General features: G+C 43.1%; 1 protein-coding gene and 1 long non-coding RNA gene across 5 annotated transcripts in view; one reads left to right on the top strand and one right to left on the bottom strand.

Moving 5' to 3' along the window:
- LOC114161800 (uncharacterized) overlaps positions 1 to 4,272 on the top strand; it is an 11,074-nt gene extending 6,802 nt beyond the window's left edge. Inside the window, exon 3 of the long non-coding RNA XR_003599075.1 lies at positions 4,139 to 4,272. This is a non-coding gene — a long non-coding RNA (uncharacterized LOC114161800). The remainder of the gene's footprint in view (positions 1 to 4,138) is intronic.
- The window catches only part of LOC114161707 (anoctamin-7-like), a 16,316-nt gene extending 1,738 nt beyond the window's left edge, over positions 1 to 14,578 (bottom strand). For 2 of the 4 annotated variants that reach the window (XM_028045223.1, XM_028045226.1), the window contains exons 1-21: positions 14,149 to 14,573; positions 10,497 to 10,548; positions 10,107 to 10,234; positions 9,804 to 9,911; positions 9,596 to 9,732; positions 9,451 to 9,508; positions 8,934 to 9,044; positions 8,697 to 8,862; positions 7,994 to 8,084; positions 7,746 to 7,842; positions 7,100 to 7,243; positions 6,884 to 7,021; positions 6,714 to 6,809; positions 6,471 to 6,573; positions 2,984 to 3,095; positions 2,774 to 2,828; positions 1,812 to 1,909; positions 803 to 951; positions 512 to 717; positions 311 to 441; positions 139 to 229 (exon numbers count right to left, since the gene is read on the bottom strand). In XM_028045223.1, coding sequence (XP_027901024.1) covers positions 139 to 229; positions 311 to 441; positions 512 to 717; positions 803 to 951; positions 1,812 to 1,909; positions 2,774 to 2,828; positions 2,984 to 3,095; positions 6,471 to 6,573; positions 6,714 to 6,809; positions 6,884 to 7,021; positions 7,100 to 7,243; positions 7,746 to 7,842; positions 7,994 to 8,084; positions 8,697 to 8,862; positions 8,934 to 9,044; positions 9,451 to 9,508; positions 9,596 to 9,732; positions 9,804 to 9,911; positions 10,107 to 10,234; positions 10,497 to 10,548; positions 14,149 to 14,238 — 2,361 coding nt within the window. In that variant the 5' untranslated portion in view covers positions 14,239 to 14,573. Of the gene's footprint in view, positions 1 to 138; positions 230 to 310; positions 442 to 511; positions 733 to 802; positions 952 to 1,811; positions 1,910 to 2,773; positions 2,829 to 2,983; positions 3,096 to 6,470; positions 6,574 to 6,713; positions 6,810 to 6,883; positions 7,022 to 7,099; positions 7,244 to 7,745; positions 7,843 to 7,993; positions 8,085 to 8,696; positions 8,863 to 8,933; positions 9,045 to 9,450; positions 9,509 to 9,595; positions 9,733 to 9,803; positions 9,912 to 10,106; positions 10,235 to 10,496; positions 10,549 to 14,148 lie in introns of all 4 variants that reach the window. The other 2 variants (XM_028045224.1, XM_028045225.1) reach the window with 2 other exon arrangements.

The raw sequence follows: 14,578 nt of genomic DNA, 5'->3' as shown, positions 1-14,578 counted from the left end.
GTGCAGCACCAGGGTGTCCGAGACTTCGATGCCCCTAGACGCGCATCCACCATAGACCGAGGTTGTAAACCAGACGCCCCCGACGTTCAAGTTGCGTTTGGTCTGGATGCACTATTAGAAACTGTAAGAGACACTGACCTCAAAGACGACGACGAAGCTGAGTCGTATAGCAATGAGGTGAAAGTACTCCGGCAGATATTCACCGTTATCATCCCTGTAACCTCTATACCTGAACAAAACCAATGTTAAGGTGCAAAACTGCTGCCATTGGGAGGACAACAGTATTGGACAGGCGGACTGAGGACATTACTTGCAGGTGGTGTTGTGGCTGAGTGGGGCTGTTGCCAGGGTGAAGTTAACGAAGCCGCTCAGGGTGCTGTCTCTGGTGTAACGGTAGTACAGCCGAGGCACAAAGGACGAGGTGAAGGCAATGAGACAAGCCTGGAAACAAATTTAGGAAAAGTTTAATTTGTTTCTCTCACTCAGGAAAGCTGCTCCTGATCAGACTCACGTTGCTGATGACAGCTATGTGTGAGATGAACTGCAGGATGTGAAACCAGATGCCGATGTCCTGAGCTCGCTCCACCACCGGGCGGCGGTATTCTCTAACATACTTCTGAGCGTCCAAACGGATTTCCACCCAGTTGTTCATGAGAGCAAAGAGAGGAGCGAGAGGACACGCCGCCACAAAGATGGTGATGAAACCAAACTGAAGCACTGAGAAGAGCAGCACTAGATTTCAGAAACAACCCACAGTCATGGAGGATTCTTTTATTTTGGAGCAAACAGAGGCTTTGGTTACCCATCTCCAGATATTCACCGAAGAGTCCCTCACAGACCAGCAGGTCGTAATCTGCCTCCCAAGGAGAAACGTTCATCATCGTCTGAGTCCCCTCCCCTGCCATCTGTGGAGGACGGATTTTGTTTTTCTGCCACCACGCCTGAACCTTCCTGCCGAAACAAGAAGCCTTCTGCTTCATGCGTCTTGCAGTCTAGTCTGAAAGCTGTTGACAGACTCTTTTGGAACTTGATTTACATAAAGTCTCTGAAAAGTTATCAAATCGATGTTGTCAAATATATTTCTCCACTGCTGGAGTAAGTGTGGTTTGAAAATTGTCCATTCTTGGAGATGAAATAGTCTTAGAAGCTAAAGCATTGAAACACTGGCTTGATGCGCAAATATGAAATATTTCTGAGTAACTAGCTTGTATTTTACATTGACCAGAAGTATAAATGGCATGGAGTCATGAGTGAATGAGCAAATACATTGTACTGACACTGGAATAAGCTATAATTATTATACCCTCTTTTTTATCTGTTTTATACGGTCCTATTTAATTCTTCACATAACATGGCTCCTGGCTCACTCGCCAAATTTAAAGCTGGCTTGGGTGAGCAAATCTCACTGGTCCTTTTTTAAGTAACTTGCTTGAAATGTATATTGACCAGAACTAGCAACAGCATGGAGCCATGACCTGGACCAACACCGGCGTATTATAACTGGTATTTATTATTATTATCAATAAAAATGATCATTTAAAAATAATTTAATATTTTTATATAGCAACAAAACATATTATGATGCAACAGAATCATCAATGCCATTTCAGAAACTCAAAGCAGTACAATTTATAAATCCAGACCTGAAATGCGAGTGGACATGCGCACCATGCTAAATAAGCTAAACCTGGATCTAAGTTTTTGGGATCTGAAAGGATTCTGAATAGCAGTTTAAATTCTCCTGCCAGCCGTGAACAGCAGAGAAATGATTAGATTTTGGTGATGGTGTGGTGTCTGTGTGTGTCGTTTACGGGGAGATGAATTCATGGACGTTGTTGATCATCTGTTTTCCCACCATGATGACCAGCAGCTCCTGAGCCAGGTCAATAAGACACCCGCCGGCTCCACACTGGAACCAAAACCCAGAGACAAGAACATCATCTTCTTCATTCATATTATCTGCCTGGGGCAAAAATCAACCCGTTGGAACTTTTTGCTGAGGTCAATACAATATTTACAGCAGCTTCTGTCCTCTAACATATTTAAACATAACAAACTGGTAGATCCTATGTCCACATGGTACAACATCAGCAGGTCCAAAATGTCCAGGAGGCAAACCCAGACATCACTTACTGCAGCAACACTCTCAGGCTCAGTCTGAGAATCTCCACTGAGCGCTACAGCTCAGGTTGTTGCACTTCGGTTCGCTAGTTTGTCTGTTTCCTGTGACCCATACTGCAAAAATCACACAACACCGTCTATTGATTGGGGGTGGAAAAATGTCACTGCTTGCGACAAACATCACATCCATCATCCCACTAATATGATGCAACGGTAGGCGCTTGGGTTTAACCCCGCATGCCCAGTAAGAGTCCAACTGGTGGTTGAAATACTTTCCTAAACACGTCAGACTATAAAATACCAAACCGCACTGGTTTGCTATTTTGGAAATAAGGCATAAGCATTCACAGGCCCTTCAGAAAGTTCTGGATCAGTCTGAGAGTCTTAACCCAGTAGGATGTGCCTGGAAAGCCTCCAAATGAAGCCTTCCACAGGAAGTCTCCTAATCTCATCCATGTGTGGATCAGAACTTGGATCAGAACTTCGTCCTTCACCCTGGTTCTAGCCTGCCATCCCTGAAGAGCCTCAGGATGTTAGAGGTTGAGGTAGATTCATCCCCTAACATGACATTTGCAGGCAGCCTCTTGAAAAATTATTTTCTCATTAAGGAAATATCTGTCTTTCTTTCAAACATTAACGATGACAAACTCACCTCTTCATTACGAAGTCCAAACAGAGTGTTGTACATTCCAGGGTAACCAACGAACCTGAAGAGACATCAACAAACAAGATCGTTAGGACAAACACAGGCCAAGTCTGGAGAAAATCAAACAACTTTAGGATTAGAAGCAGAACCACTTGATAAAAATGTTAGACTGAAGAAGCTTAGAGGCCTGTCGTGATTTGCTGGAGCAGCTCTCACCTGCCTTTGAAGAAGGCGATGTAGACTGGAGTTGAGTAGAAGTTCACAAACTGGAATATGAAAACTTTGAGGATGAACATGTCTTCATATTTGGTTTGAGTGCGATGCATCTCTGAATGGCAACAAACACACAGGCATGAAGATGGTGAAGACTAAAAGTTTCCATCATTTAAACACCAGATACAGAGTCACAGCTGTGAAATATTGGCTGATCAACCATATGATATCGCCTGACATCATCTGAGGCTCTGGTCTTAGAATCTTGTCATGGAATGCAAGTTCAGAGAATCTCTTATGGTCATCTGGGATTCATTGATCCATAGCTACATACATATTATTTCATCCCTACTGACCACCAGAGGGCGTTGCTGAAAACCCTGGTGACTAATACCAGCGATGTCACAAGGAGTCCAGAGCACAAACCTCACTGAGAAGGCTCAGAAGAACCTGTTCTTGCAGAAGAACCTGGCCCAGAAGATGAGGGGTGGTACCATAACCATCCTCCTGACGTAGGCTGAAATCCTGTCAATCTCAGTGGCTGGTTCCAGTGAGAATGAGATAACACTTTAGGCACAAATGCAGTGTTTGGCCACATGGTAACATCATAGCCAACAAAACCCCGTCTGAGACATGAAGGGCTGACAGAAAGAGCAAGTAGATCTCCACTTGAGGTCTGCCTGCCTCTAATGGAGGGTAGGTAGAACAAGGGCAGATCCCAAACTGGTGCTTGTGGAACCGACTGTGGGTGCAACCAATGAGCACCAAGCAGAAACAGAGAAACCAGATTAGTTCCCCCCACCATTCAGCCATCAACACCAGAATGATGACATTGCCACTACAAGCATTGAAGGAGAGGAGAGAGGGCTGCTTTTAAACACAGTGCATAAAAAACAACCAAAACTGGGAGAGGGAAACACTGCCATCAACAATTAAAGCAAAACACCAAAAAGAAAGAGGCTAACACTGCTAGCTCAATTCAAGACCAATTATGAGGTTGGCTAAAATGTGAGCTGTGAGTTGGGAGACGATCAATCAATCAATCAATCAATCAATCAATCAATCAATCAATCAATCAATCAATCAATCAATCAATCAATCAAATTTTATTTGTATAGCACATTTCAGCAGCAAGGCATTTCAAACACAGAATATCAGAATATCAAACACAGAATCCCAATGCGACATAGAATCAAAAACACAGCATTAAGTCAAGTTCCATCAATAAATTTGTAATTGATTACATTTCAAATACAATCCTAAACAGGTGGGTTTTAGTCGAGATTTAAAGGAAGTCAGTGTTTCAGCTGTTTTACAGTTTTCTGGAAGTTTGTTCCAAATTTGTGGTGCATAGATGCTGAAAGCTGCTTCTCCTCGTTTGGTTCTGGTTCTGGGGATGCAGAGCAGAACCAGAACCAGAACCTGAGAGTTCTGGAAGGTTGATACAACAACAGCAGATCTTTAATGTATTGTGGTGCTGAGCCGTTCAGTGATTTATAAACTAACATCAGTATTTTAAAGTCTATTCTTTGAGCTACAGGGAGCCAGTGGAGGGACTTTAGACCTGGTGTTATGTGCTCTATCTTCCTGGTTTTAGTCAGAACGCCAGCAGCAGCATTCTGGATCAGCTGCAGCTGTTTGATTGATTTGTTGGACAGACCTGTGAAGACGCTGTTGCAATAATCAATACGACTGAAGATGAAGGCATGGATGAGTTTCTCTAGATCTGGCTGAGACATTAGTCCTTTAATCCTGGAAATGTTCTTCAGGTGATAGAAGGCCGACTTTGTAACTGTCTTTATGTGGCTCTGGAGGTTCAGGTCAGAGTCCATCACTACTCCCAGGTTTCGGGCTGATCGCTGGTTTTTAGTTGTAATAACTGAAGCTGTGCATTGACTCTATATCTATACCTCTAGATCTATAGCTCTAGATCTATAACCAGATCTATGACTCTACATCTATAACTCTAGATCTATAACTCTAGATCGTTTCTCTTTAGGTCCAAAAATAATAACTTCAGTTTTGTTTCTGTTCAGCTGGAGAAAGTTTTGGCACATCCACACATTTATCTGTTCTAAGCTTCTGTTCAGTGATTGGATGGGGTCAAAGGTCACCTGGTGACATCGTAATGTAGAGCTGTGTGTCATCTGCATAGTTATGGTAGCTAATATTATTTCCTGTTATAACCTGAGCTAGTGGGAGCATATAAATATTGAATAAAAGGGGCCCTAGCATTGAACCTTGGGGTACCCCACAGGTGACCTTTGACCTCTTTGATGAAAAGTTTCCAATTGAAACAAAGAAATCCCTGTTCTTTATGTAGGATTCAAACCAGTTGAGCACTGGACCGGAGAGTCCGACCCAACTCTCCAGTCGATTCAGTAATATGTCATGGTCAACACTGAGGTCCAACAGAACCAGCACTGTGGTTCTGCCACAGTCCGTATTTATATGGATGTCATTGAACACTTTGACTAGGCCAGCCTCTGTGCTGTGGTGACCATGGAAACCAGACTGGAAGGAGTCAAAGCGGTTGGTTATCGTTAGGAAGCTAGTTAATTGTTTACACAGCTTTTTCAATAACTTTGCTGATGAATGGGAGGTCAGAGGTCAGAGGTCGGCCTGTAATTCTGCAGTAGTGATTTGTCCAGATTGTTCTTTTTTATAAGTGGTTTGATTACTGCTGTTTTCAAAGCCTGGGGGAAAACGCCTGATGAGAGCCATGAGTTACTATCTGGATCAGATCAATAATAGTAGCAGGACTTTCTTAAAGAAATGTTCTAGAGTTATAGATCTAGGACATCCAGACAGTAGGAACTGGAGCTTAGTTGACTTATAATTTCCTCTAAGGTTTTATAATGAAGTAGTTGAAATTGGGTCATTTTTCCTGTATTTGTTTTGTTTGGGCTCAGCATTGGTACTGACTTTATAGTGGATGTTCAGATTAATGCTCTGATTTTTAAAATTTTCTCTGAAAAGAAGCTGGAAAACTGGTTGCAGGCGGCAAAACATTGGAATTCAGGTGGTAACGTCACAGGAGGGTTTGTGATTCTGTCAACTGTTGCAAATAAAGCTGGAGCATTGTTAATGTTTTTGTTAGGCGCAAATGTTGTCACCACCAACAAAGACCAAAAGTACCTTGAACAAAGATCAAACCATCAAAGTTTGTAGGAGGGCGGTACATCACTATTCCAGCCAACAGGCAACTGGACACCTCATGGCAGTGAAATGATCCAACATCCAAAAGGTTGATGCCACGCAAAACGAACCGCATATGAGAAGAGGAAGAGAGCCACAGATGATGTCAGGCTATATATCCCCTGATTGATCATTCTGTTATGTTACAGGTGTGACTCTGTTAGTATTACTACTGGAACGGCGAATGCCTGAAGGGAACGTTCAGTGATTTCAGCAATGCCCTCTGTCGGTCAGTAGGGATGAAACAAAACCGATTGGTCAAACTCTACTAGACCCGAGAACAGAGACTCACCCCAGCGTGTGAGGACGCCGGCCAGCCAGGTGTAAATTCTGGACAATGTCAGGATAATGATCAGGTTCAGCACTGATGCTGAAATGCTGGCTATCGTCCCAGCCTGAAAGCAGAAACCAGTTCAAGCTCAGGATCAGAACATCAGGAATGCATGGTGTCCCTCAGGGCAGTGTTCTCAGAAATCTGTACTGTCTGTACAGATTCTGAGAACACTCGAAGGCACGCCCCGGCAGTTAGACTCACAGAGGAGCTGTCAGTTGTAGTTGACTTGTAGATGACGACTCTGAGGATGGTACGGTACAAAATAATGGAAATGAGGAACATCGGGACCACAGAAATCTGCACACAGGAAACTCAAGTTCAACCTCTTATTCTAACTTCTGGTGGTATACGCTGAAGATCAGGAGAGTTACCATGACAATGATGACCATGCATCCAGTCACAGTTCTGTGGAAGCGTTTATTCTCAGGAAAGTAAGGTTCCTCGGCCCCAGTGATCGGGTTCCTCGTGGTCATCGGCGCCATGGCCGAGAACTCTGGACGCGGACGCTCCTGTTCGGGGAAGGAAAGGACTTACAGAAGCTTCTGGAAAGTGGAACCATTTTAGAGCGAGGCATCACGGCATCTAACCTCAATGTCCTCGAAGTCAGAGCAGCCCCAGCGGTGGGAAAGAGTTGAAGAAGTTCTCCTCCAGTACTCCAGGAAGGTGACGGCCCACAAAGACATGAAGAGACTGAGAAACACTGTCCCCCAGTTGTCAAACAGGAGACCCGCCTGCAGACACGAAGGACATGCTGAGTGCATTCAGAGGCAGAGCTGTGCCTCTTATTTATTATTTGTTATAACCTGAGCTAGCAGGAGCATACAGATATGAACGATACAGGAAAGAGGCATCATCAGTCATTGGAAACAAGATGTAACTGCTGTAGGGAGTTGAAATTGCCTCGTTAGGTGGCTTACAGCTCGATTCTTCCAGAGTACTAACTACAAGACAACGCAGGGCACGTTAGGCCAAAATGTCCTATTTATACTAATATGTTGAATTTCTAATAGCAAAGACCAATAGAAAATATGTGTAAAAAACATTTAATCCATTAATAAGATCCAAGTCAACTGACCTAAAGCAAATTGTTGAAAGACATTAAAAGCACCGTTGAGAAATCAAACCACTTAGATTAGACAACCTCTGCATCTAAGGATGCTTCGGTTAGGTTAGGCTGGTTTAGGCAGAGCCCAGCTGTGGTAGGAAACAATGAATGAACTGATTCACAAGTACCTTATAGGTGATGCAGATGCTGGAATAGTTCCAAGTGGAGCAGATGTTACAGAGAGGACACATGATGAAAGAGTTTCCGCTTTCACACACCTCCTTCCTGCAGGTGCAAAACACATCTTCTGTAGAAACTATCCAGGCTTTTATTTGGGTGGTGAATCATTTTCACCACAGACAAGTCAAGCAGCACAGAAATTGGGATTGTTACAAAAGCATAAAGCCAAAACAATAAAGGTAGAATGTGTTCTTACGCTGGGACGTCAGAGAACAAATCTACAAAACCCAACAGGAAGACCAGAGTCCCAATCAGAGATGCAGGCAGCAGCCAGGCAGTGTAGAAACCTGCAGACACCCACTGACTTAACACTGAGTAGGATTACAGTCATGTACTCTGGGTTAAATCTGCCTTCTGAGGAGAAAACACACTAAAATCTTTTAACGTGCCACACCAGGGACTCCAGTACTCGGCCATGGGAACACCTCATCCTACAGAAAGCTGTTGAAGTCCAGGGAAAATCTTAAAGACCCCTCATATCCTCCAGTCAGACTGGTGAAGGGTTTATTTAGACCACTTTAAAGGATTAAGGCAAAAACTGGATCACAGCATGGAAAACGGGGGAAGACTATCGCCTCGTTTCCACAGAGCAGTGCGGTCCGGATTGGTGTGGCCATTGCTCCGCTGGTTGGACCATTACGCCATATGAGTGCAACAACAAACTTGTTGCAAAGTGACGTTTTCTGTCTCACAATCAATGGACTGTGTTGTGTGGCGCCATCCTAACCGCACTGTACCGTTGTCCTATGGACCTACAACTGAAGGGGACCCAGTAGGGCCGGTTGAATGGGTCGGTTTTACAATGGAAACAAACAGAATAGCGTACCGAACCGTAGCGCTCAGAGGAAACGAGGCATGTCTGGACTGGATCAGGACATTTCAATCACGACTGTAATTACCGATCCATGCAAAGTAGAGAGCTATCTTTTCCCCAAAATACTCCCTTATGTGGCCCAGAGGTTGGTAGCGTCTCCAGCAGGACCACTTGGACCAGTACCCATGCAGGATCTGCCTCAGTACTAAAGACTTTAGGGGCACTGGGTCGTCCGGCATCCTGTAGTCCCCCTGCAAACAGAGTTGACATTGTAAAGGTTCCTCTAAGCCATTTTAAACGTGCAGGAATGTCAGGTTCAGACCTCGTGCAGTGGGTACGCTGCCGTGAAGACTTCCTCACTGATCAGCCGGTCGATGCCCACCTCGCCCCGGTTCACAGAACCGTACGGAGTTCTGGCCAGGATCTCATATAGCTGCAGAGACACAGAGAAACGTTTTATGTTGAGTTTCTTCAGGACATCAAACTATTACAAACCAGAAAGATGAGGGACACCAAGACATGTCCCGGAGGAATTATTAATGTTCCATGAGAAACACAGCTTAACATGTTTTGACTGGAAATAACTGTCACAAAATTCAGATTTTCTGACCCTGATAAATTATAGCTGGGTATGTACAGTACGTAAGTTCAAATTAATTTCTTTCCTCATAAGTTATATTTTTGGGGATACCCAGTTTTTGTCCGACAGAAACAACTTGTTTTTTTTTTTACATCAGATTATCAGGGATGCAGGGCTCGACACTCGTCTTGAACTCATTTTCTTCTTGTCCTCATCTCAGAAGAAGAAGAATTAGATGCTGTACGGTGCCTGAACTCACCACTTGGTGTCTCTGGGTGGTCTTAAAGAACGTCTCCTTGTCACCACTTCCCAGGAACCTGCAGACAGAGGACAGGTGATGCTGCCTCAGAAACTAGTCTGGTCCCAGACTGAGGACAGAGACTGAAGATGGAGACACTGCGGACCTCTCCAGCTTGTTGGACTTGAACTGACAGGTGTAGTATTCCAGCGGCGGGTTGGGGACGTTCTGGGACAGTGGATTGGGGAGGGACAGCTTGGACAGGAAATGTTCTGACCAGTTAGTCATCGGATCGGTGACCACCTGCAGGAGGACGGAGGACACTGTGAGAGGACGTCCACTAGAGGCAGGACAGCTGCATGGGAGGGTTTTACCTCCAGCGGGACTTTGAGATTGATCTCCTCGGCGTAGTAGCAGAGGACCCTCCAAGGGGCGCTGAGGAGGATGAAGCGGATCCTCTTCTTCGCCCTGAAGATCTCTCTCTGTGGACAACAGGACAGAAAGACCTTGAAGGGGACATGTTAGGACACAGAGCACCTGTCCAGCACGACGGAGGAGGCGTCATGATGTGGGACGCCCTCCATCCCCTCATCACAGCCAATCAGAGGCAGCCGTTTCACTCACATGTCGCTCTGTTTGGGTTTGACTTCACTCTCAGGTGTGTTTGTTTTGCTCACCTGCTCCTGCAGCAGGCCTACTTGTCTCAGTCTGCTCAGAAACTGTTCCCTCCACTTCCTCTGGGTGGCGCTATTACCTGTGTCGTTCTCATTAGCACCCCGAAGCTCCTCCCACACCAGGACAAAATCTGACCAATCGGAAAACAGCACTCAAACGTTTACTCATGCAGATGGAAAAAGATATTCCTAATTCCTTCTTTATGAACAAGTTAATGTTTTACTAGCAACATAAAGCTGTAGAATTTCAACAGTGAGCTGATTTACAATATTTTAATAATTAATACTGAAATTAATCCCTCAGTTTTTTCCCAATAAAAAGATGTTAAATGACCAAAGTTTTCTAACATAAATTTCTATAAACTGTAAGGACTTCAGTAAAATCCGTCTCACCAATTCGAATCTTTCCGTCTCTGAACACGTTCCTGTTTAGAGTCGATGCTCGCTGGAAAACAACAAGAAATTTCCAATTTACCTGAAACACACAGTTTACTCTAAACAAACCAGTATTCAATGAACAGAATGCATTCTGAGTCTCTGTGGCTGATGTGTGTCGGTTTCCTCATGAAAACTTTGACTTTCTGTGTTTTCTTGTTGGTTTTTGGTTCCCAGTCGTTTCCCCGTCAGGTTCAGGGTCTGTGGAGTTTATGTTCCTCCATCAATGATCAGTTTCCAGAGGCAAGTCATGAAGAGAAACAAAATCATTCGTGGGACTGTAAATCAGTCACTCCAAGAATTTATGATTTATTTTTTTATATACGTTTCCTTCTATCAAACTCTCAAATTTTGTGGCGCTACTTTAGAAATATTCATAAGAAATGTTCCGATATTTGTGCTTATGTATGACGGTAAATGAGACTTTTTGTTACTCGCCATATTGATCAGACTTTCAACTTACTTATGGTTCAAAAGCAGATCTAACCAGGCAGATTTTCTAATCTCAATTTAAAGGAACTCAGTGTTTCAGCTGTTTTGCAGTTTTCTGGAAGTTTGTACCAGATTTGTGGTACACAGAAGCTGAATGCTGCTTCTCCATGTTTGTCTGGTACAAACACAAACAGGTGCAAGAGTTTCTCTAGATTTTGCTGGAACATCAGTCTTTTAATCCTGGAGATGTTCTTAAGGTGATAGAAGACCGACTTTCACTGCCTTTATGTGGCTATGAAGGTTCAGGTCAGAATCCATCACCACACCCCGACTGTGTTATTTACTGGAGTTTATTGTGGCGTTCTATGTTGGAAAAAGTCTGGATATGATGTTTGTCTTCAGGGCAACAAGATCAAGACATTTTGTTCAAGGATGTATTGACTGAAAATATGTATGTACAAGAAGAAAACCCGAAGAAAAAAATGGTGTCTTTTGACAAAACTCCAGAAGAAATGAGCTCCTGTTGTTCTGCTTAGAGACTCTGATTCCTGCTGCCCAACCAGCATTTTCCAGTTGAGCTAGTTGATAACATTATCAGGATGACGCATGCTGCTGATTGCTCCATTAATCCAGTGTTTCCCAAGCCTGGTCCACAAGGCCCACTGTCCTACATGTTTTAGAGGTCTCCCTGCTTTAATGTGCCTGATTCAACTGATTGCAGTTCAACAAATGCCTGTTAATCAATCATCAATTGAAATCAGCTGGACTGAAGCAGGGAAATATCTAAAACATGCAGGGCAGTGAGTCTGGAGGACCAGGGTTGGCAAACACTGCATTAATCAACATTTTTATGTGTAGAAATCCCATATGATTCATTTTCATCATGGTATTTTTTTTTAAATCAGCTCCTTCCTCTTAAACTCTGTTTCTTATGTCTTCGATACTTATGACAGACATGTCGCTGATGGAGAAAACAAAGATCTCATCTCCTCACACAGACTTCCTGTTTCCTGCTGCCGCCACGCTAAATCACAGCTCCTCATCAGTTAAAAAATAAAACAGAAGAAGAAAGTCTGTAGATGTTGTTGGTCTATGTCGTTGCTATGTGTCTTTGGTAGATTTCTATGGTCTTAGTGCTTTATGGATATGTTGATGTTGCATGTAGATGTTGCATATGTCTATGATGCATATGTCTATGTCATGTAAATGTTGCATATGTAGGTGATGCATATATGATGTATGTATATATGATGCATATATGCATCACCTATATACGATATATATGCATCATAGACATATGCAACATCTACATGCAACATTGACATATCCATAAAGCACTAAGAACATAGACATCTACCAAAGACAAATAGCAACGGCATAGACCCACAACATCTACACATATGACTTCTGCTTATTTTTGACACAAATGGAACCCCATATTCCTCCAGTTTCAGGCTTTATTACAGTTATATATAACTATAACTAATATTAGTTAATAACTGAATACATAAAATCTTATGTAAGCATTAACTTTGTCTCCTCGTTAGTATAGTGGTGAGTATCCCTGCCTGTCACGCGGGAGACAGGGGTTCGATTCCCCGACGGGGAGGGAAGTTTGTTTCAGGTCCTTCTTGAAAATGAGATCTAGATCTCAACGGGGTTTACCTGATTAAATAAAGAAAAAGAAAAAAAAACTTGAGTAAAACTAGTTTAGTTTATATATTACAGAAAAATAGAACAGTTCAATTATTAAGGGTATACCTTTCATTAATTGCTGTAGTTTATTTATTTATGCACCTTTAAACAAAGAGGAGGTTTTTGTAATTACTAATATGTCTTCCTGGCACCTGCTGATATTGTTCAGGTTAATGGGCTCTTTGCACCTCAGCTTCCGCGTTCGGGGAAAAGCGGCTCAATCTTTTCCGATCTATTGAAAATGTCTCTTTCCACTGGTTGTGTCCAAGGTAACAATTAATGATGAACATCGATCCGAAGCCCCGACAATAAGCTGGAGAAAGGTTTTAAGATGTTCGCCTCGTTATACACAGATACGAAGGTGAGTTTTACTTTAAACTTTGTGGCTAACATTAGCTTTAGCTTATGCTAGTAGGAAATATTCTGACATTTGTCTTGTAAAAATGTGCTATTTAAGTATCTAAACATTTTTCATCCATTCTAACGGACAATGTTTTTACCTTGTGTTCAAGTATATTAGGTGGTTTATTGTCGTTAGTGTCAGAGACCAAGTAACGGGGATTTTACGGTTCAGGCTTTTTGCTTCTGCAGCCTGAGGAACAACAAGCCCATAACTTAACAGTAGAGCAGCTCTGGTGTCGGAGTTCTAGTTCAGCTGACGGTTCAGGTTCAGTTGTTGCTTTTAGAAAAATATGGCCGTGTTCCTTAAGGTCTCCGTGTTATTTCACTTTATTAGTTTAGCATGTTTCTTGTGAAGCAGGACGGTGTTTCCAGCAGTGTGTTCAGGCGGGTCAGTAGCTCGGCTGTCTGGTTCTGGTCTGCTCTCTGGTTCCCATAAACTCTTTCAGGCTGAATACAGAAGTGATTCCATGGAAATAACACAGGAGGCTCCTTTACCTTCTGCTTTAGGCTGAAGAAGTTGATCCGGAGTGAAGTGAAGGCTGTAAACTTTGCTGTGCTGCGTTAGCTTTAACTGGTAGCGACGGATATTTACAAACCACCGTCTTCTTAATTCAGGACCGTTTGGAAATCCATGAAAACTTAAAAGCCCATTATATTAGGAAGACAGCAATGTTCATAACTCAAAGCGGAAAAAAGAGAGCCGCATTTGCGCATGCGGTTGTGACGTCAGCGCAGCAGGTGCAAAGAGCCCATAGAGATACATATACTTCCGTATACATGTAAATCTAAATGATAGAACTGGCAACTTCAGTTTGGTTACCTGATGGACCTTTTAGTTACTTCAACATTAAATACTTGTATTTTGACTGAACTAAAGAAGCTTTTTTTGTTGTTTTTAAATGATGCAGGTCCTCTCCACTATCGTATTTGTCCTCAAATATGCCTGTTTATCTTCGTCTTCTTAAGCCTCATCGTCATGCTAGGTGGACTACCAGGTCTGACGGAGCTAGCCAAAACACCTGAACCGTCTGGCATGGAGTCATTACATCGTCAGCCAACTTAACTGTACATTTATATTCACCTGAATTTTCCTTTCCTTCCTTTTAATAGGCGGTGTATTCGTCCAACATTGAACAGAGGTTGGTTGTCCGCTTTCTGGCGCTCTGTTCATGTTTTCTAACTACATCCACTTAACCAGCAACGACCCCGGCAAGCTAACGGTGAGGAACGCCGCCGCCACTGTTGCCATTGCCAACCGGTCAGCAAGGAAAGTAGCTATTGGCTATTCTAAAATTCGATGAGTGACGTCATCGCATCACTTGCATATTTGGTCAAGTGTGATCAGGAAAATCTACCCCGTTAAAGTCTATTTAAAGAAATTCAGTTCTAACGTTGATGTGAACTGTTCCTTCTGTGTCGTTCGCCCAGAACCGGTCACTCATCGGTTCTGGTTGTCCCTCATTCTAAAATATTTTGGCAACATTTTTGTAACTTTGTTGATTCCAAAATTT

The sequence above is a fragment of the Xiphophorus couchianus genome, chromosome 18 (genome assembly GCF_001444195.1).
Source record: "Xiphophorus couchianus chromosome 18, X_couchianus-1.0, whole genome shotgun sequence".
Taxonomy (NCBI): Eukaryota; Metazoa; Chordata; class Actinopteri; order Cyprinodontiformes; family Poeciliidae; genus Xiphophorus; species Xiphophorus couchianus.
The sequence above is the reverse complement of the archived record's forward strand: the minus strand, read 5'-3'. Positions and strand labels throughout refer to the sequence as shown.